The sequence below is a fragment of the Sus scrofa genome, chromosome 5 (genome assembly GCF_000003025.6).
Source record: "Sus scrofa isolate TJ Tabasco breed Duroc chromosome 5, Sscrofa11.1, whole genome shotgun sequence".
NCBI classification, from domain to species: Eukaryota; Metazoa; Chordata; class Mammalia; order Artiodactyla; family Suidae; genus Sus; species Sus scrofa.
The window spans coordinates 75,644,941-75,668,204 of NC_010447.5; the positions used below are offsets into that span (position 1 = coordinate 75,644,941).

The following is a 23,264-nucleotide window of genomic DNA, read 5'->3' on the forward strand; positions in this document are numbered from 1 at the left end:
ATGTTTAGACTTTCAAGTTACTCAGTAATAACTACACAGTGTAATAATATACAGTGAACTATAGGAGATGAATGAAGCAGCTTCTCGCGTGAAGGGCCATATTTTAAATTTAAAAACCTAAAATCTGATTTCTCATATTTTATAAAATATGCCACAATTGTATCGTATTTTGTAATGCTGATTCCAGGAAAAGAAAATCTGGAGTGGTTGCTCATAAAAATGCAAAAGTCTTTCCCAATAGTCATGGCAACTAGTGGCCAGATGGTAGGATTGTCTGATTGCTGATTGTGATTCTTTAGAAAAGAAATCCACATAGAAGCAGTCAGGCTCATAAAATCTGCCCTCCTCAAGAACTGCCCAGACTCACTAACATTTTGAGGTCAGAGTCTCTGCTCTGGGCAGATCAGTATCCGCAGTAGGGCACGGATGTAGCCATCTAACCCCGGAGCATCTCCATTAACACTCACTCACAAGAGCAATAGGAGGAACCTCTCCGATCCCAGAAGTGCTGCCAATCCTTCTAGGGGAGTTTTTCTAACTTCCAGAGAAGGAGCTAGTCAGTTCCACCAAGTGTCTCTTCTTTTTTTAAGTCCCTATTCACAGGTCCTTAATAGGAGTGTTGAATAAATTAAAAAAAATGTTGAACCCATTGATCCAGCAAAGCTATCTATTTACATTAATAATAAAATAACTCAGTTGAAAAGTAACCAGAGAAAAGCGCTCAGTTGAAAGGGCCTTAGGGAAATAAGACATTCCTTCAAGAGGATCCTTTCTCCAATCATAACAGCCACAACAACAATAATAGCAGCTAGCATCCACTAAAGATTTCTTCTGTGCTAGCATTTCACTAAAGATCAAGAGCCAAGGGCTTTTATGACTAAAACGACTTTGCTTATAATTAGGATTTTTGTAAGCCCTGATATGCATAGTTTCACTTCCTGTTCTTTGCCATTGTTCTCTGATCCGTGCTTCTCTGGCCCCCATCCTCTCTGCCCTTGACCACAATATTCTTACTTCCTTTACTATTTATATACCAGTAATTATCACAGTACACACAAGGAATTATCTATCTTCCTCCATCCTTGTGATTTTGATAAATCCACTGAGAGCTATTTCTAAACAGTTGATAATAAAGTTATTGTACATCCATACAATACATTACCAGCTTCCTTTTAAATTCTTTTTGAAAGACTGTAGAATAAAAAGGAATACTCTTATGCTGCCTTTCCAAAATAACATCTCTTTAAGCCCCCAGAATACTCACTCAGGTAGTCAGTGTAGGAGCATGGGCTTCGTGCATTCTTTGATATGGCTATTGATTAACATTTGTGGTTTAAGGGCTCCAGAGAGTAAACACCCCCACAGGCCTTGTTTACTATGGGAAGTGTACCTACGCCCAGCCCACACGGACCTTAATCTCTAACCCACTCCTCAACTGACAGAAAAGAAATGAGAGGAATGGTGACTCAGTCGAAGGGAAGAGAAGCGCAAAGAAAGCATAAAACTTACGGGACATTTCCACCCTAAAACCCCTATTGAACAAGGACTGATAGAGGTAACTGGGCAAGGCCAATGGGAGAAAACACATCTTTCTGGACCCCATGTTGGTACCCCCCCATCTTTAAGGGATAAAAACCCCTATAGGACAACAGAGAGCTGGGCGGGGGACGAGGACAATGGCAATGACCACGACTTCCCTACTCCCAGCAGCAGCCCTGAGAGCTATTTCCTTTCCTGCAATAAAGACTTTGCTTGCTTGCTGTCCCTGTGTTTGTGGAGTTCATTCTTTTGATAGGGATGAAGTAGACACAGGTATTTTTTAGAAGTCCCAATAAAGGACCACGGATAATGAGGGAAACTTAGGGGACTTTGAGAGATCACTGGAAGTAAATAAATGGCTCAAAACCCATCAGAACAAGGCAGCTTTGCTTCGTGAGTGGAGCCTTGAGAATTGCCTCAGGTCGTTGGGTGGGGGATGGGATGAGGCCTGCATTCAGATTCAGACCAAGGGCAGGAGTCTGAGGACGACCCTTCTGTGGACTTGAATACACACCTTGCCTGATGTTAAGGAGGAGCTACTACTCCCAGAAAGGAAGAGGCAGGCTTTTCCAACCCCGACTCCCCTTGGCTGATAAAAACTGTAGCCCACCACATCCTGGGGCAGAGAGCTTACCAGCCTGCCCCCTTGCATCTCTCACAAGTGTCCTATCCTGATAAATCTATTTCTTGCCTATCACTTTGTCTCTCACTGAATTCCTTCTGCGTGGAGACGTGAAGAACCTGAACCCCAGTGAGTCCAGACACGGGGTGAGTGATTCCAATTTAAAACCGTGGGTTCAAGTCCCAATCTGTGTTCTGGCTAGGTTCAGGCCGTTAATACTGTCAGTTTCATTTTGACTGCTTGAACAAGAACCCAGATTCCGGTAACATCTTTCTGGCATCATAAGCACTTTAAGGAAATTCCTTTTTCCAGCCCTGGCTGATAGGGAATTTAAAAGAAACACACACACACAGAGGAGACAGCTATGTGAGGAAGGGGGATGCATGGGCTGCAACTGACTGAAAATCTTGGCTCCAGATGCCCAGTAGTAAATCCTCTATAAATTTCTGTGCAGGTCAATAGCATCCAAAACTCTTGAAAATGCTAGAAAACCAACAGTAATAAAGTCTGACAAATAGGATTGTAATGAAAACCTTAAAAAAAAAAAAAATTCAGTATTGACCACGTTAGAAAAAAAGAAGTAACTACAACAATGAGATCATAAAATAAAAGCACAGGGAGTATTTGATGCTATAAAAAGTTAAGTACTTTAAGTAAAACTCCTTGGGGATCACCGAAGGAGGTTGGTTCTCTCTTTAACAACACAAATCAAGTATCCAGTAGAATTTCTTGTGCTGAGACACGTTATGGACCATCTGTCATATGTGACATGGACCAAATCCAGCATTAGAAGCTCTGGAATAACAGAAGCGGTCTGGGTCAGTGGAGAGCATCCTGGGGAGGCATCAGGATAGCATAATTTAAGGGGCCCTAAAAAACCCCTCTGCCACCTCTGTGAGGTCTGTGATTTTACTGTTGGAGAATCATTCCCCTAGGTTAAGCTAAGAATGGGTTTGTTTTGTTTTGTTTTAATTTCTTTTATTGAAGTATAGTTGGTATGCAGTGCTGTGTTGATTTCCGCTGTACAGCAAAGTGATTCATTTATATATATATATATATATATATATATTAATTCTAGAGATATTTTTTTTCTTTGTCCATTACACAAGACCGTTTCAAAAAGAGATGTCTAGCAAGACTCAGAAAAATCTGCCCACTTTAATTAATGCCTATCTGAGCAAACCAGGAAAGGTATTAGTCCAGATAAATAATCAAGAAACTTCATTATTTATAAAAATTATTTTTGCAATCAGAGAGATGGAAGAATGGGCTTCTAACATCTTGGTTCGTAGAATCCAAACTCTTTTCCTTTCCTTCCCTCTGTCTTTTCTCTCCTTCTTTCTTCCCTTCTTCCCTCCTTCCCCTTTTTCTTCCTCTTCTCCTTCCTTTCTCTTTCTTTGTAGGTGCACCCATGTTTTCCTCTAGTATAGGAAAGGATAGATGCGACGACAGAGATTATGAACAATTAACTAGGGAAAAAACACCCTCACTGGAAGGAAAATTATATTAATGAGTTTAGAAGAATATAAAGTGCCACATCATTTGTGCAAATGGTGCAACTGAGTCATCAGTGAAACCATATAACAGAGCCAGAAGCTCAGAAAATGGCAGTTACTTTTTTTTTTTTTTTTTTTTTTTTTTTTTGTCTTTTTGTATTTTTTAAAGGCCGCACCCACGGCATATGGAGGTTCCCAGGCTAGGGGTCTAATTAGTGCCGTAGCCAACAGCCTACGCCAGAGCCACAGCAACGCAGGATCCGAGCCGCGTCTGCGACCTACACCACAGCCCACGGCAACGCTGGATCCTTAACCCACTGAGCGAGGCCAGGGATCCAACCCTCAACCTCATGGTTCCTAGTCGGATTCGTTAACCGCAGAGCAACAGTGGGAACTCCAGAAAATGGCGATTTCTGTTTCTTCTACTGACATGAGTTAGAATGATTACTGTAAGATCTGTAGGGGAAAAATTCCTCTTGGAGTTGAAGCTAATGAAGTGAAACAATCTATAGAAAGTACTGAAGATTATAAATTGAATAATGTATTTCTAGATAAAATATGAATCTTTTCTCCTTACTTATTTGTGTGTGGTCGAAAATTAAACAAATGGTGAATAACATAAGAGCTAAGAAAAAGAAGTCTTATCTTTTGGCCCCGTTTTGCCTCTCACTAGTCATATGACCACAGGTAAGGCAATTAATTTCTCAGCCTCAGTTTCCTCATTTGTAGAAGTTAGGAGATTAGACTAGATTATCTTTAAGACTTCTTCCACCTCCAGAGTTCCCTCTATAGTGCAATGAGATTGGCAGCATCTCTGCAATGCCAAGACACAGTTTTGATCCCCAGTCCACCACAGTGGGTTAGGGTATCAGCATTGCTGCAACTGTAGCTTAGGTTGCAATTGCAGTTGGGATCTGATCGCTGCTCAGGGAACTCCATATGCCACGGGGTGACCATAAAAGAAAAAAAAAAGCCTTCTATCTCCAAAATTCTCTGATCATGAGGGAAATACAATTCAAATTACTTGAAACTGTAAGAAAAAACCAAACAAACCTGCAATTCTACAAACCATGGAAGGTGATTCTTCTGTAGCATACGTAATTTCTTTGCCAGAGCTCAAGGTTATAAAAGTGAAAAAAGGCTTCTTTTATTGATCAAAGGTCTTGACTATAAAGTAACTTGTATTGCCTTGGATTCTTCTTTAAATTATAATGTCTTGATTAATTTTCAGATGGGATAATCACATTTGAAAGGCTGCCAGGTACAGTATTGACAGCATCAGGGTTTTTTTTTTATGTATTTATTTTTTTATTACAGTTGATTTACAATGTTCTGTCAATTTCTGCTGTACAGCAAAGTAACCAAGTTATACATTTATATACATTCTTTTTCTCACATTATCCTCCATCCTGTTCCATCACAAATGATTAGACATGGTTCCCTGTGCTGTTATACAGCAGGACCTCATTGCTTATAGTGTCAGTTGTTATGCTGTGGAAGGTCGCTCTTCAATAGGAAACAGGGGCAGAGGCACAGGGCAAAACAAATTCAGACCTTTGAGAGCTCAGCCACAAACATCAGAGAAGGGCTATGCAATGGTATCTTGACATTTATTCTGAAGGCCTATTCCTGCAAGTATGTGAATGTCTGTTTCTATAGTTCAGAAAAAATAAATCCCAATCTTTATCAGAGAAATAAGGTCCTACTCTAGTCTTTCCTCTTTAAATGGAAGTACAGAAATACTGGTGCTAAGTTGGAAATGCTGGTACATCACTAAGGAAATGCATTCCCTTATCTGCCAGATCATACAATTCCTGGCTCTGGTTCCTTAGCCAAAAAGGGCTCTTGCAAAGGTACAGTCTAGATTGTCTTCGGCAATAATGCAAATCCTTCATCTGAGATGAGTCATTTCCTCAAGCCTCCTGTACAGATGCTAATGCTAAAGTGTGGAGGGGAAATTCAAAGAGGGAGAATTAAGATATTCATTGCCTTTATGGGAACCCTAAGTATGTGCTGATTTTGCATGTCTAGCATAAAGTGCTTTGTCAAAGATCACCTGACTCTGGAGCACAAAATCAAATCCACTCATAGTCCCAAGAAAATCCAACTTTTATGTATGGACTGTAAATTCTCAAATTTGTAGACCTACATAGAGTAGATAGGAAATTTAAGGACAAGAAAGTCCTTCCTCTTTAAATGGAAGTATAGAAATAGTGGTCCTAGTTGGAAATGCTGTTACATCACTAAGGAAATGCATTCTGTTACCTACCAGTGAAATTCCAAGCTTAGACAAAAAAATCATGGCCAAAACAGGTATTCTTACAAAGAAACACACACTTCATTTTTATCATTAGATACTTTGAAATCTTAAGGGGAAATTCAGTCTAAGTAGTTAGGAAACAAACAATAATATGTGGGACTTTATTTGGAAAGAAATCCACTGAGAGAGGTAAGGCCAAAGCAAGAGATGCTCTGTAAGGAATGACAACTGAACCAGTCCTTGGATTTGCAGCCAACAGACAGGATCAGACTGGCAATGAACTTCTTGAAAATACTCCCTGAAGAAACACCCCTCATTCAACACTACGTCAAATTTTCTGTCATGCACTCTTCCTACTGGTCTCAAACAATTTTTAAGATTACAAGAAAAAGAAGAATAATCATTAGAATGTATAAAAACACACAAAACTTTTTCAAGTTGTCTAATGCTAAAGAATCTGAAGACTCCTTAAAATTGCTAGCACTCTTATTTCTAAGGAGAATACTTGGAACTGTCACTTAGAGAGAGTAGTTTTATCTTAGACAGTTTTTTTTGTTTGTTTGTTTTGTTAACCATTACATTGGAACTCAGATTTATTGATATTACCAATATTACAACAAAACTTTATTTTATTCTTCATGTATTCTTCATGTATTTATTACAACTTGTTCTGTTTTTTTTTTTTTTTTTTTTTTTTTTTTCTTTTTAGGGCCGCACCTGTGGCATGTGAAAGTTCCCAGGATAGGGGGTTGAACTGGAGCTGCAGCTTCTAGACTATGCCACAACCACAGCAAAACCAGATCCAAGCCTCATCTGTGACAGCTTGTGGCAACAGCGTATCCTTAACATGCTGACCAAGGCCAGTGAGCGAACCTGCATCCTCATGGCTATTAGCTGGGTTCTTAACCCTCTGAGCCACAACTGGAACACCACGCCTTGTTTTATTATATTTCTTTTTGATTTGATAAATATCTCTGTGGCGCTCTATCAAATACTTTGCCACTCTGTGTGATTACATATTTTCTAATGAAAAAGCGTTAGAATTGTTACCATAATGCGAAAATGTTTAAGATGAACTGACAAAAACAAACAAATAAGCAAAAGAGTATTTGTAAATCCACCAGCGATTCTATGTTAAACATATTTTCTACCTTCAGGATATCTCTGGTTATTCCCCATAGATTGGGAAGTTGATGCTCATCACATTTTATTGTCATCATTTTGTTTTTATGTAAATACTACATTTGAATTTAGAGGAAGGACCGTCCCCTTGTTCTGTCTAATAAACAGGGAATCAAGTACAGATGATTCTCACTTACGATGATTCAACCTCTGACTTTTCAACTTTGCAATGGTGCAAACGTGATATGCCTTCAATAGTAAGTATACTTTGAGTTCTGAATTTTGATTTTTTTCCCAGGTGAGTGATAGATAGTATGATACTCTCGCAGGAAACTGGGGAGGGGCCATGAACCGAGTGTATATAATCGATACACTTAAACTGCTCTGTTTTTCAGTTTCAGTACAGTAGTCAATAAATTACATGGGATATTCGACACTTTAATATAAAATAGGCTTTGTGTTCACTGATTTTTTTTTTTTCCTCAATTGTAGGCTATCATAAGTATCCTGAGGGAGGCTAAGCTCTGATATTTAGTAGGCCAGGTGCAGTAAATACATTTTCAACTCAGGATATTTTCAGCTTATGATGGGTTTATGGGGGCACTACCCCATTGTTCAGTTGCGGAAGATCTGTAGTAGGCAGTGAGGTCTCTGTCATGAAGACTTAGAAGAGGACACACTAATACAAAGGCATAAGGTAACACTTTTATTACAGATTCACGTTTTTACCTAGAATTGTTATAAAGTCTTTCCCTGGAAACTTCTAATATTGTTTATACAATTGCATGATAAAAATTACAAGTTGGAGGTAGAGTAAAAATGACAAAAATGTTAAATGTTCTCTATTTTTATTATTCTACGTTTTCCTAAAATATACTATTTTATGTTTCTTTTATTTAAAAAAAAATCCAAAAGAATGTTTTATTTCACAGCCACATTTCTTCAAACCCCAAGTCTGCAAGCTACTCTGCTAACACCATTTTCTTTCATATTCTATAGTTTAAAACTTATAGAATATGAAGTGAATTAAGTTCTTTTATCCTAGGACCAACTTCAGACACTACTAACACTCACGCTATCCCTGAGCAGGACTCTGTACTAACAGGAGTGATAGTTCATAAAACAAACATAAGCAAAACAAGAAGTTTGTAGTTACTACAACAAGAATAATGCAGTTACTCAACTGCATGTCCCAGAAGTATGAAGGAGCTTTTCCCATTTCCTAGCACTCCAAAGAATCTATTTCTGAAAACATCACATTATTTACCTCATTATTCCTCTATTTAAGAGTCTACTGTCATATAAAAGAAATCCTATTTAGGGGTTGTTTCTCAGATTTGCCATAGACTTCACACAAGTTTTGAGTATAAATACTACTTAAATATAAAATTAGTATCCTATTGATTTTGTTCTTTATATTTTCTTTCTAACAGGGAGTGTAAAACTTCTCCAGGGCAAGTAGATAGCCCTTTCCTTAGATCAGATTCAGAATTAACTGCTAAACCAAGAAGACACATTTTTGCTTATGACTTGTTTTGTTATAAGAAGGTATTTATGGCATGTTTCTCCAAAAAAAAAAATAAATAAATAAAGCTGAAAGAATCTTTTAAAAGTAAATTTAAGGCACAGAAAGTTTTATTTCATAAGTAGCCTGTTTACCTGTACATGAATAGTCATCAATTCTGATGTATCCAGTTTTGCAGATGCACATGAAGGAACCTGGAGTGTTGACACACATCGTGTTCTCACGGCAGTAATGGCGCCCTTCAGCACACTCATCAACGTCTGTGAAGAAAGAACAGGGCAGAGAGGTCAATGGTGGCCGTGATTCTAGAGATTCTCTATAACTTTCTTTGAAGAGGAGAGGGTGATACTTACTAATTGAAAAGTATATTTTAAAAGTGTTCAACATATCTCCTTTAATAGAAGCACTTGATGTTCAAGTGTCAGAAACTATAGTATTTTTTCTTAAAAGTTCTTGCTGGAGTTTCAAAAATGTGTTTATATTTCGACTTGCATCATTCTAAAATATATCTAGAAATATGCAGTCCAGTCATCTACCTTTGGTAAACTGTTTGATAAAATGAATCAGGGAGTAGAGACTGGACTGCCTTAGAGTCTTGGAAGCGTCAATCACTGAGCCTCCCACATATTATTTTTTGATTCACTGGCTATTCTGTACACTTGGGAAGACCCTGCAAGAGCTAAATATAATATTCAATACACACCAGAATTTAAAAAACATCACTTAAATATATGAAACCAATAACATGTAGTTTATTAGAGATACGAGTAGAGATATAGGTATCCTAGCAAGTGTCTGAACAGAGATGAAATTACAATGTAGAGCCTGATAAAAATGAGAAGCTGTAGAATATCAAAATAAGATACCATACTGGAGAACTTCCATAGTAATTCACATACCAAGTTTTGAGTGTAGAGACTTGCAAACGATAAGCACTAATACTAACTAGGAAGAATGTGAATGTTCACAATAAATCTGTCCCCATTTTATAGCATCTCTCTGCATGGAACATAAAGTATTTTACAAGTATTTTATCATTATGTAATACTCTTTATTAAGGACCTTAATACATTGACCAGGCAAGGTTCTTTTCCTCCAGAAGTCTACTTTTTTCAAAGCCTTGTGGTGAATGCACAAAGCAGCATTGACCTCATCGGTACTGTTTAAAAAATGAATCAATTATAGGAGATAGCCGGGAGACCCAATACTACAGAGGCATGCCATTCATATAAATTCAACTATGTTCCCAGTCCTGGGAAGGTCAAAAGAAGCAACTGACACAATCTCTTGGGAAGCTGAATTTTAGAGCTGGAAGGCTCTTGGCAATCATCTGAGCTAATTACTTATTTTACAAAAGAGATTCAATTTTCTATTCAACTTCTAAACAAAAGTCAACAGGGCAAGTTACAAGCTTCTTAGCATACAAAGCCCTTCCCAGTTCAGCCATTACTTTTTTGGCTTTATATTCTATGACCTCACTCCCTCTTCCCTCTCAGTATTCTGGGCACACTGAGCCTCCAATCAATCCTTGTATAGGCCATGCTCATTCATGCTTACGTTCTTTTGCATATCTTGTTCTCTCTTCTCCTCTTCTCCCTATGGCCACCCCCAGTGGATCTTGTCTACCAACTGATTTACCTTTCAAGGATCTGTTTAAATGTCTCTCTGAGAAAACCTCCCTAATAAAATAAAATGTTCCCTATGCAGTGCTCCCTTGGAATTTTGTAAATGGTCCCATTACAGATTTATCTACTTTACGTGTATTAATTTTTGTAAGCTTCTTCTTTCCAATAAGTCAAATATACTCCTTAAGGGTAGGGATCATCTATTTGTGTTTCTATCTATATGAGATGCTTTTTAAAAACAATGGTTTTTGTGCCAACTCCCAAAGCCCCATTCCAAATTCTAATTATCTGTGGTGGAACACAGATATAATATTATTTTTAATTTTCTTTGTGAAGAGTCTAATGCAGGAGTCAGCAAAAATTTTCAGCTAAGAGCCAGACAGTAAGTATTCAAGGCATTGGGGTCTTAGGACCTCTGTTGAAACTATTTACCTTTTGCAGCATGAAATCAACCACAGATAATATGTAAATGAATGACACTGACAAGGTTCGAATAAAGCTTTATTTACCAAATCAGAAGGTGAAGCAGATCTGGATGTGAAGCTCACCTCTTCCAACAAACACATCAAAATTATATGTATATGTGGAAGAATTTTCACTGAAAAATAAGTGGAAAGTGGAGATCTCTTGCACAACCAAAAAAGCTGCAAAAAAGATCTCCATGTAACCAGGTAGGATTAAAATAAAAAAGAGAAAAAGGCATCAGTATAAGATTGGCACCCTTGAGAAGGATCTGTGAAGAAAAGTCCACATGTAGACCCTTGACATAGGGATCCCCTTTTCCTGCTAGGAGGTTGGCTGGCACTGGAGGATTCTGGACTTTGTTCACAAGGAGTGTGTGCATGTTGGCTTGCTGGTAATCATGGCAGAGAGAGTAGAGCCAATGGCTGCCACCTTGCCACGCTTCCTAGTCTGAAATGCATGCTGGTGGTACTGCTAGAAGTCAGTGGCTAGGCTCCATGGAGACAGCCTAGAGGGCTCACAGAACGGTTTCAGCTGAACCTGGAAGCCCTATGTTAGCACACATATGGCAAGATGGGTCTGGCATTGGAGAACCCCATCAATGCTTGCACAGGAGGAGGTGGTCTGGTTTTGGCAGACATTATGGGCTCATGCATGGAGTGGGTGGCTCTGACCTTGAAGACCATTAACAGAGTCCACAGTGTGGGGGCAGGTCTGACCACAGTGACCTGCTTTGGGGGCTTAGTGCCATAGAAATGCACATCTCAGGTGAAAAGACGTTGGTGAGAAGAACACAGTAGTTCATTTCCAGCAGGAGCTCTTGTTCCACACCACAGCTTAGAGCCAGATCAGGGGTGGACAGGTCCTGGGAAAGGCCTGCCACAGAGGCAGCCCAGATCCACAACCAACTTGATTCCTGCAGCCACAGCACCCCGACCCCTAGCACTAGCCCACTCCACATCACAGCCTAGTACTAGGTCTGAAATAAAGACAACAGAGAAAGAGATGCAACCTTGAGCTGCAGGTGGACAAAACCACAGATGTCTGAAAAGACAGTGCATAGCTTTGCTGGGCCTCACTTGCTTCAGTGGTCACATCCTTTGGGATAGAGAACATGCATTCAAGGGCAACAAAGACTTATTGAACCTGACTCCCAGGGCTCCTGCTACAATGGAGGAGCAGATATTGCCCTCGACAAGGCTGTGACAGACACAGAACAAAGAAGTGGCTCTGCTCAACACCCAGTAGAGCATCTAGATACCACAACACAAATCACACCCTCTATCAAGGGGATAACAGCCAGAACACTCTGAGGAAAGATGTGGCTGGCATCCATACCAAAAACAACAAAAATATTGGACGCAAAAAGTCTATACAAGGATGCACCCACATAAAAACAGCCCTTTAAGACCACATTAGATAAGAGTTTCTCCTAAATTCATCAAGACATAGAAAGTTAAGTAAAATGAAAAAAGCAGAGGAACTCAATTAAAAGAACAAGAGAAATTCCATGAAATAACAAATAATGAAATGAAGCAGACCTCACTAGTCTATTAGACCCTGAGTTCAAAAAGGAGATAATAAAAACGCTAAAAGAATTAAGAAAGATTATCAATAGAAACTTGGATCACTGTAACAAGGAACCAGAAACTAAAGAGGAACCAGTCAAAATTAGACAGTTACAGAGCTGAAAACCAATCTAGAAGTGATGAATATCAGACTAAATAATATAGAGGAACACATAAGTGATCCAGAAGATAGAATAATGGCAACTGCCAAATCAGAAAAGTAGATAGAAAGACAAATGAAAAAAAAAAAAAAAAAGAAAAAAGAAAAAAAAAAGAAAGCAACATATGAGATCTATGGGATAATATGAAGCCTGACAAGCTATGAATAATAGGGGTTCCAGAAGGAGAAAGAAGAGAGAGAAAAGAGGATTGAAAAAGTATTTGAAGAAATTATGGCTGAAAACTTCCCAAACCTATAGGAGAAAGTATATCAAGGAATAGGAAGCACAGGAAACACATTCCCAAACAAAATGAACCCAAATAGACCTACACCAATGCATATAATTTAAATGGAAAGAGTTAAAGATAGGATTCCAAAGGTAGCAAGAGGAAAACAAAAAGTCAGTTACAAGGGACCCCCCCCTACCCCCACCAATAAAGCTAACAGCAAATATCGCTGCAGAAACTTTGCAGGCCAGAGGGAATGCCATGATATATCCAAAGTCCTGTAAGGGAAAAAACTACAACCTAGGATATTCCACCCAGCAAGATTATCATTTCAAGTAAGAGGAAAGATAAAGAATCTTTCAAACCAGCAAAAACTAAAAGAATACAGCAATACTATATCTAACCCAAGGAAATACTGAAAGGTCTTCTCTAAATAGAAAGGAAACAAGAATCTACAGGAAAGGAAAAATCATAATAGGAAAGTCAAATATATAGAAGGATTAAAGATCACTGAAATAAGCCAGTATATAGATCAAAGAAAAATCAAAACTTTGTAAAAGTGATTATAATTACCAGCAAAAGAATAAATATGAAGATGCAAAACAGGACACCTAATTCACAAAATGTAGGGGAGAGGTAAAAAAGCAGACCTTTCAGTTCTTAAGTGTTTGAACTTATAGGACCACCAGTCTAAAAGAAGTAGATATAGAAGTTCCTGCTGTGGTTCATCAGGATAAGAACCTAACATAATGTCTGTGAGGATACAGGTTTGATCCCTGGCCTGGATCAGTGGGTTAAGGATCTGGCATTGCTGCAAGATGTGGCATAGGTTGCAGATGCAGCTCAGATCCCATGTTGCTGTGGCTGTGATGTAGGCCTGCAACTGAGGCTCTGACTTGACTCCTAGCCCAAGAACTTCCATATGGCTGCCAGTAAAAAGAAAAACAAACAAACATTTTTTAATTAAAAAAAATGGAAGTAGATATAGTAATGGGTCAACACACTTGAAAACCAGAGTAACCCCCCAACAAAAACATACAACAGATTGTCAAAAAACAAACAGAAAGGAACCCAAGCATATACCTTCAAAATAAAACATCAAGTCACAAAAGGAAAAACAAAAAGAAGAAGAAACTAAGAAGAACTACAAAATTAACCAGAAATCAAGGGTTAAAATGGAAATAAGTATGCACCTATCAATAATTACTTTAAATGTCAATAGGCTAGATGCTCTAATCAAAGACATAGAGTGAAAGATTGGATTAAAAAGCATGAGCTACAACAAGCTGCCTAGGAAAGAGTCACTCCAGGGCAAAAGACACACAGTAATTGAAATGTGGGGGTGGAAAAAGATATTTCATGCACATAGAAATAACAAGAAAGCAGGGGTAGTGATATTCATATCAGATAAACTAGACTCTAAAACAAAGTCAATAAAGGAAGAAAAATAACACTTTATAAAATAATGAGGGGATTAATACAATAAGAGGATATTATACTCATTAACATATATGTACCCCATATTGCAGCATCTAAATATATAAAATAAATACTAAGAGACGTAAAGGGCAAAACTGGCAAAAATACAATAAGAGTAGGAAACTTTTCTTTTTCTTTTTAGGGCTGCACCAGAGGCCTATAGAAGTTCCTGGGCTAGGAGTTAAATCAGAGCTGCAGCTCTGGCCTACACCACAGTCACAGTCATGCCAGATCTGAACCATGTCTGTGACCTACACCACAGCTCAGAGCAATGCTGGATCCTTAACCCACTGAGCAAGGCCAGGGATCAAATCCGCATCTTCATGGATACTAGTCAGTTTCATTTCTGCTGTGCCACAATGGGAACTCCCTATAGTAGGAGACGTTAACACTTCACTGATATCAATGAACAGAAATTCCAGACAGAAAATGGATAAAGGAACAGAGATCCTAAATGATACAATTTATCAGTTGGATTTAATTCAAGACACTTCATCTAAAAACAACAACAACAACAACAAAAACAGAATACAAATTCTTCTTAAGTACAGATGGAACATTATCTAGGATAGAACACATGCTAGGTCACAAAACAAGAATGAACACATTTTAGAGGATAGAAATTAATTCAAGCATCATTTCTTATCATGATGGCATGGAACTACAAATCAACCACAAAGAGAAAAATACAAAATAAAAAAACACATAGAAACTAAAGAACACACTATAAAAAACCATGAGTAAACAATAAAATCAAAGAAAAAAATCAGAAAATACCTCAAGACAAATGACAAGGAAAACACAACCTCACAAATTCTGTAGGATGTAGCACAAGTAGTTATGAGGGAAGTTCATAGTGATACAAATCTTCCTCAAAAATAAGAAAAATCTCAAATGAACAACCTAATCTACCACCTAAAGTAATTAGAGAGAGGAATAAACAAAATCCAAGTCAAAAGAAAAAAAGAAATTATAAAGATCAGAGAAGAAATAAATAAAATATTGATCACAAAAACAATAGAAAAGATCAATAAAACCAAGGGCTGTTTTTTTTAAAGAGATAAACATCAACATACCTATAGCCAGGCTCACCAAGAAGAAGAGAAAGGATGTAAATAAACAAAATAAAAAATTAAAGAGGACAAAAAACAAGTAATGCCATAGAAATACAAAAAAAAAAAAATTCAGAAAGGAATACTATGAACAGTTATATATCAACAAGCTGGACAACCTAGAAAAAATGGGCAAGTTTCTAGAGACATACAGCTTTCCAAAGTTGAGTCAAGAAGAAACTGATAATTTGAATAGAGTAATGAGATAGAATCTGTAAAAAAAAAAAAAAAAATCTTGCAATCAAAAGTCCAGGGCATCACTGGGGAATTCTACAAAACATACAGAGAACTTAAGCCTACTCTTCTCAAACTATTCTATTCCAAAAATTAAAGAGGAGGAAACATTCACAGATTCATTTTATGAGGTTACCACTACCCAGGAAGACAAAGTGAAAAAAAAATCCTGGATTTCCCATTGTAGCGCAGCGGAAACGAATCCGACTAGGAACCATGAGGTTGCGGGTTTGATCCCTGGCCTTGCTCAGTGGATTAAGGATCCAGCATTGCCATGAGCTGTGGTGTAGGTCACAGATGTGGCTCAGATCTGGCATTGCTGTGGCTGTGGCGTAGGCCAGCGTCTACAGCTGTGATTAGACCCCCAGCCCTATAAAGATAAAAGATCAAAAAAAAAAAAAAATCCTTACAATCACATAAAAAAAATGAATAAATAAAATGCCTATGAATAAACTTAACCAAGGAGATAAAAGCCCTATATGCTGAAAACTATAAAATTGATACAGGAAACTGAAAATTGTTGAAAGAAATAGAATAATATTTCATGCTCTCAGATTGAAAGAATTTATACTATTTAAATTGCCATATTACCCAAATCAATCTACAGATTTAATTTGATCTCTATCAAAATACCTATGATACTGTCACAGAACTAGAACAAATAATCTAAAGATTATATGGAACCCAAAAAGACTCAGGATTGCAGAAGCAATCCTAAGAAAAGAGAACAAAGCTGGAAGCCTAACGTTCCACACCTCATTCTTTACTACAAAGCTGCAGTAATCAAAACAAAGCAGGATTGGTCCCAAAACAGACATATAGATCAATAGAACAGAATATAGAACCCAGAAATAAAGCTATATACCTAGGTAAATTATGATAAAGAGGCAAAGACTATACGGAGGAGAATAGACACTCTTCTATAAGTGGTGCTGGGAAACCTGGACAGCTACATGTGGAAGAGTGAAATCAGAAAAGTTTCTCATATTGTATACAAAAATAAACTCAAAATGTTTTAAAGAACTAAATATAAGATGATACCATAAAATCATTAGACGAGAACATAGGTAAAAAATATTCTTGGACATAAATCATAGTAATATTTGTAGTCTCCCAAAGCAAAAGAAATAAAAGCAAAAATAACCAAATGGGACCTAATCAAATTCAAAAGCTTTTGAAAAGTAAAGGAAACCATCCACAAAATGAAAAGACAACCTATGGAATGGGAGAAAATATTTGCAAACAATGAACTGACAAGGAGTTAATATCTAATATATGCAAACATTTCATATTACTCAATAGTGAAAAACAATCAACTCAATCAAAAATGGTAGAATGAGTTCTCATTGTGGCTCAGTGAGTTAAGAATCCAACTAGTATCCAGGAGGATGGAGGTTCAACCCCTGGCCTCCTTCAGTGGGTTAAAGGATCAGGCATTGCCGCAAGTTGAGGCATAGGTCACAGCTCAGATCTGATGTTGCTGTAGCTGTAGCATAGATTGGCGGCTGTGGCTCCAAATGAACCCTCACCTGGGAACCTCCTTATGCCACAGGTTCAGTCCTAAAAAGACCAAAAAAAAAAAAAAAAAAAAAAGGTAGAAGACATAAATTTTTTCCAGAGAAGATATACAGATGGCCATAGGCACATGAAATGAAGCTCAACATCACTAATTATCACAGAACTTCAAGTCAAAAACAAAATGAGGTATCTCACACTGGTCAGAATGGCTACCATCAAAAAGTCTACAAATAATAAATGCTGGAGAGGGTATTGAGAAAAGAGAACTTCTGCACTGATGGTGCAAATGTAAACTGGTAAAGCCACTATGGAAAACAGTATGGAGGTTCCTTTAAAAATTATAAATAGTGCTACCATATGAACCAGGAATCCCATTCTTGAGCATACATCTGAAAAAGATGAAAACTCTATTTTGAAAAGATATATGCAATATAAAGATCATAGCAGCACTTTTTATAATAGCCAAGGCAGGGAAACAACCCAAGTGACCATCAAAAAACAACTGGCTTAAGAAGATGTGAGCTCAGTTGCCTTTTGAGATACACACACACACACCCCACAATGGAATATTACTCATCCTTAAAAAAGAAGGAAATATTGCCATTTTCAGCAATACTTCATACTAAGTGAAGTAAGTCAGAGAGAGTAAGGCAAATATTACATATCACTTATATGTGGAATGTAAAAATAATACAAATGAATCTATATGCAAAAGAGAAACAGACTTACAGACATATAAAACAAACTTACAGCTACCAAAGGTGAGGGAGTGGAAGGGTAAATTAGGAGTATGGGATTAACAGATGCATAAAATAGACAGCAACAAGAGTTTCCTGTATAGCACAGTGAACTATATTCAATATTTTGTAATAACCTATAAAGGAAAAAAATTTGAAAATACATATATATTATATAAATATATATGCTTATATATATTTATAACTTTTCTATACACCTGAAACTAACACCATATTGTAAATCAACTATCATTTAATAAAAAAATGAATAACTGAGCATATAATTCACTTTTGTATGCATAATACCTTGCAGAGTATCCAGTACATGATGAGGTCAATAAATGGTGTAGAATGAATGAATAAATGTGTCCAGGTCACTTTAAGGAAGATCTGAAATGACTCTCAGATTTTCTGACTTCTGTCATAATACTCTTCTCATGTTGCCATGCTACTGCTAAAGGTTTGCACTGGTCTGTAAGTAAAGTACACATTCAATTACAGCCTAAAGACTCAAACTACAGGCACCCTGGGAGAAGATGATGAAAACTCATTTGCTTCCAGAGTCTAGAGATCATAACAGGAATCATATGGGATTTTTAATATGCTCAGCTGTATCACAGGACTTTAATCCTGGCCTCTGAGAGGGTGCTGCAGGAAGTCAACGTTGCTGAGAGCCATTGCAGAAGTTCTCAGAGCTTAAGCTGCGAGCTGGAGGAATGGCCACAAATAAGTCTATGTGCACAAAAGCTTGAAGAATTTACCTCGGGATGAAAATGCCAAGAATAATGAACATAACTCAGGGAAGATATCTTGGTTATCGGAGAGGAGAACTATTGAGATCATCATGACATCATCTCAAAACAAGAGTAGCTCGCAGTGAGAGACTATAGTTCCTGATAGAGTCAAGGAAGTAGCTTCAGTGCCTAGAGCAGGACTGAGCCCCAGCTGCAGTAAACATTAAGTATAGAAGGCAGAGTCTCTCTCTCCAAATAGTATCCTAGAGAAGGAAGCCTATCCTAGCAGGTGTAGCCCCAAACCTGGCAAATAAAACCCATATGTACATCTGAAACACCCCGGATCCCTCCCAAGAACACTTAAGGAATGGGAACTTTGAGAATACTAGAGTCCTGTAGGAGAGGATGGAGAAAAGAGGGCAGTGAATTGGGGTTGTTTCTGTCAACATGACTCTACTTATAGCTATAAGCTATGGGATATTTTGATTTGTAACATGAATAAGGGATAATTTGTGAAAAGGCAAGTAGGCCTTCAAAATACCATCTCTAACATTTGTTCATTGTTAGGTCTATATCCCATATTGTTGGGGGCCATGGCCTGTCCAGTTTTCTTTAGTAGAAGTTTCCTTTTAAACTATCATATGCTCAGAGAGAACACAATGTAGGATTGTAAAACAAAAACCAGGAATCCTTTCAATGTGAAGCAGTTTGGGAACTTGAATAATTTGGATCACACAGAAATATATGATTCATTCTAAGAGATACGAAGTGCCAGACCTATTTCTTGGAGCAGTATTGCAAGGGGAAAAGAAGTAAAATATTAAAAAAATCATCGTAAAATATCAAAAAATATCAACTTACATACCTAATTGCTGACTGCCTTTGTAAACTTCTCATGCCCCATCTTCAGGAAAAGAAGTCCCTCGAAAGCCATATTTACATACTAAAACTGCAAGGCTACAAAAATGCCACTTCTACTTATATGTGCAGATTCTCACAGGCACAAAAATGGCATAACTAAACACTAATTAGGTGGAAAACATATTCAATCTTAATCCAGGGTATATTTTAGTCCCAAATCCCAATTCAAAAACTTAATGAGTAAGATTCTCACAATTCGGCTCAAATCTCTACACACTTATTATATGTTTTTTGTGTCCAAGTTACTTTATCAAATTCTCAGTCATACGGATGACCCTTAGGTATAAAAACAACGTTAGGTGGATAGTACCGGGGCAGAATATATACTTCACTAGAACTTTCTAAGTGCAGAGAATAGCACATTGCTAGAAGGGCTGCCACGAAAGGCAGCTACCTGCCAAATTGAAGTAGTCAAACATGAGCTGGACATACTGTAGAAATTCATGCAATGAGTGCATTGCTGAACCATGTGGCTTTTAACAGTCCTTTCAAAATTCAGTACAGAGAGCTAAAGAATAGACCCTGACTTAAAAGAAATTAAAATCCAGGAAATAGTAATATCATCACTACCATCATCGAGTTAGGTGGAGTTAGATGTCTTCTATGTTTTAAGCCTGCATATCAGTATCTCTAAGAAAGATTTATGGTTCCTTGAAAACAGAGTATTGCATGGGCAAATAGTTTCAGCATGATTATATTGCTCTCCTTCCCCTATCCCCTCCTTAAAATTCACAAAGTACATGAGCAAACTACAGGCTTTGAAACAGCTCGTTGTTTTTGAAAAATCTTCATTCACTTTTTCAACAAGTATGTAATGGGCAGGAACCATGTCCATTTACTGCATGAGGCAACAAAGACAAATTCCAGCTGGAGAAATAACACTCAAGCAATAATGTTATGAAGTGATGCATACTATATAACAAAAACATATACAATGTGTGGTAAATAGGGAGCAACCAGCTTTTTTTTTCTAACACAGCTCTAATTTGTTCCAAGCACCAATTAATGCATTTGGGAATTTATATTTGGTGACATAAATAATTTTATAATGCTTCCCTCTCCCAACGTGAGGAGCTGATAATGAAACTAAGAAGCCAGGAAATATTTATATGAATAGCAACATGGAGTCCTCTATACTAAGTGCCAAAAGGAAAAAAAAAAAAAGGACAGCTGATGACTAAGGACAGAGGCCACTAAGGAATATGCGATAGTATGGCAGGACTTGAAGAGGCTTTTGAAGAAGCACGCAGGCTTGAGGTGACTGACTTGCACAAAGTTGGAGGGGGCTGCCACAGCAGAGTTTCCTGTCAAACAGAGGTGTTCAAAGAACAGTACTGTAATGACTCAAGTCTGGTGCAGGCAGCAGAGGCAGCAAAAATATGAAATGTTGAGGAACAGAGACTATTCCATTTCAGTGGAGTCTGTGCAGGGGAAAAGAAAAGGAAATACAGTTATGGGGTAGGAGACACAATGCGAATGCGCTTAAATGCCCAACAAATATAAGAAAGTTATCCATCTGCTGTGATATGAAGACATTAAGGAAAAATACATCCCACAAGAGCTGGTAAGATGCAATTGCGGCATTAATAAGAGAAGTGCAATCGAGGTGATGACAACGTTCACAAAATAATAAGTCTGAGTCTTAAGTGGTTACTAAATCTATAGCAACCCTCCCAGCCAGTCCTAGTTGCTCCATATATATTTTTTGCCTTTTTTTTTCTTTTTTAGGGCCTCACCAGTGGCATATGTAAGTTGCCAGGGTAGGGGTCGAATTGGAGCTGTAGCTGCCAGCCTACACCACAGCCACAGCCACAGCAACGCGGGATCTGAGCAGAGTCTATGACCTACACCTCAGCTCACTGCAACGTCAGATCCTTAATCCGTTGAGCAAGGCCAGGGATCAAACACACATCCTTATGGGTACTAATTGGGTTGTTAACCCACTGAGCTACAACAGGAACTCCCCCAGTTGCTCCATATTAATTATCCACATCTGAAACTCTCCTATTAAGTTATTTGTTAGCATGTCTGTTATCCGTTGCTATTGGAATGTAAGATTCAGGAGAGGAGACCTTGTTCTAGAACAATGGCTGGCCCTCACCAAATATCTGCTGAATATCAGTGAATCCTTTTATGGATTTTCATCTGGAAGAAGAAAAGATAAGCATCCTTATTCACACTGGTCTGACCTGGAGCTCACATTGGCAGAGTGAATCCTCTGTCTTCCCAGAATACCGCCCAAGCATTGACTTAGACATGGGCTTTCTGTATGAACAGTAAACATAATCCACGGTAGTGAAACAGTCTTCTGCCATGGAAGGACACTCTGGTGGGAATAAAGAAGCCTGGAGTCTAGTCTTTGGCTCTATTATACCAGACAGGCATTTCATCTCTCTGGACTTTAATCATATATAAAGACAAAGGCTAGGGGTTTCCAAGTCTTTATCAGCCCTTATACTTTATAATTCTAACACAGAGAACATGATCTATAGGATTTCAGTGAATAATCTGATTCTCTAGGATTTTGTAGGACACCCAATCATACTCTCCCCAAATTAAAAAGCAGAAGTAAACTCTGTTTCTTATACTTGAACAGCTTCTCTTGCCCTAGGATAATTCAAGCTGATCTATTTTAGAAACAGGAATTTATAAATTCCTTTTTATCCTATCTGAAAGCTGAGGCTGACTTTGTAATTATTCAGTCATAGATTTTTAGATCTGAAAGGAACTTTAAAAATCATCTAATCTAACCCCAGTCATTTACAGTTGAAGAAATGGAAGCATAAGGAAGCCAGAGACAAATTAAAGAGGTGGCAAGTATCAGACCAGGAAACTTTCCTGAGCTACATGAAAAAATCTGGATTTGATCCTTATGAAATGGGGAGGGTTTCAGGAGAGTGTTAACTGAATCAGGTTTTTGGAAGATCCCTCTAGCACAAGTTTACATGGTTAATGAGTAGCAATCAATGTAAGAACACTGCTTCCAGACCCCAGGTCCCAAGTTAATGTTCCTTTTGGCCATAGACCAGTCTCCACAGGAATCCTAGAGGCAGTGGGCACTCAAGCATGCTGCCCCCCTCCTATGTGCTTCTGGCACATCACCCAGCTACCCTCATCTTATGCCCTGCATATGAGTGATGCTATTTTTTAAAGCATGGTATATTTCCAAGGCTGTAGCATTCTTGATTTTGCCCTGTAAAAGGATTATATTAGCATATTAATGAACACTGATGCTTTCTTGCTCAGCCAGTAAAATCTTGAAGTCATACAGCTCAATGGCAAGAACTCCTCATAGAGAAGAATAATACAGATAAGTATGGGTTATTACAAAGTCTTGGCCCAGCAACTGTGAAAAACTGGCTTGGCAAAGTTGGCAAAGAGATCAATAACTTAATTCATAAACCTAGAAAAAGGCTAAGTTCTGAGAAATGTAATTCTGGAAAGAGATTTGAGAGTAACATTTGGAAAGATAAGAGTATTTGTAAAAATAGAAAAATTTGCAAGTAAAAGTAGGCTGCTCAGTGAAAAGTTAGTAAAGAATAAATTAAAATGTCATTTACAAATAAACTAACATTTAAAGGAATTGCCAGCAATCATATTTTAAAGTCAGTGGCATTAATGAGTTTGTTTACCAAATATTAATTTTTATGTATTAAAAACTACATCCCTCAAATGCTACTGAAATGCATGATTTTTTGACATCTCAAAATAGTAGCCACATATTTCCTTCATTCATGTTTTAAAATCCATTCATTATGAATTGTACAGTACCTTCTTCAAGAAGAGTGAGAGCCCTGGCATTCTATCAGTCTTCTTGCTACCCTCAACGGAACATATTACTGCTAGCTTTGGGATTCCTGACTTAAGTATATATAGAGACATTCAGAGACAGCGAAAGAGAGACAGAGATAGAGACAGAGACA

At 37.8% G+C, this 23,264-nt stretch overlaps 1 protein-coding gene across 1 annotated transcript in view; it reads right to left on the reverse strand.

The window, feature by feature from the left end:
* The window catches only part of NELL2 (neural EGFL like 2), a 332,233-nt gene that overhangs the window by 139,849 nt on the left and 169,120 nt on the right, over positions 1-23,264 (reverse strand). Inside the window, 1 exon segment of the mRNA XM_021092577.1 lies at positions 8,699-8,824. Coding sequence (XP_020948236.1) covers positions 8,699-8,824 — 126 coding nt within the window.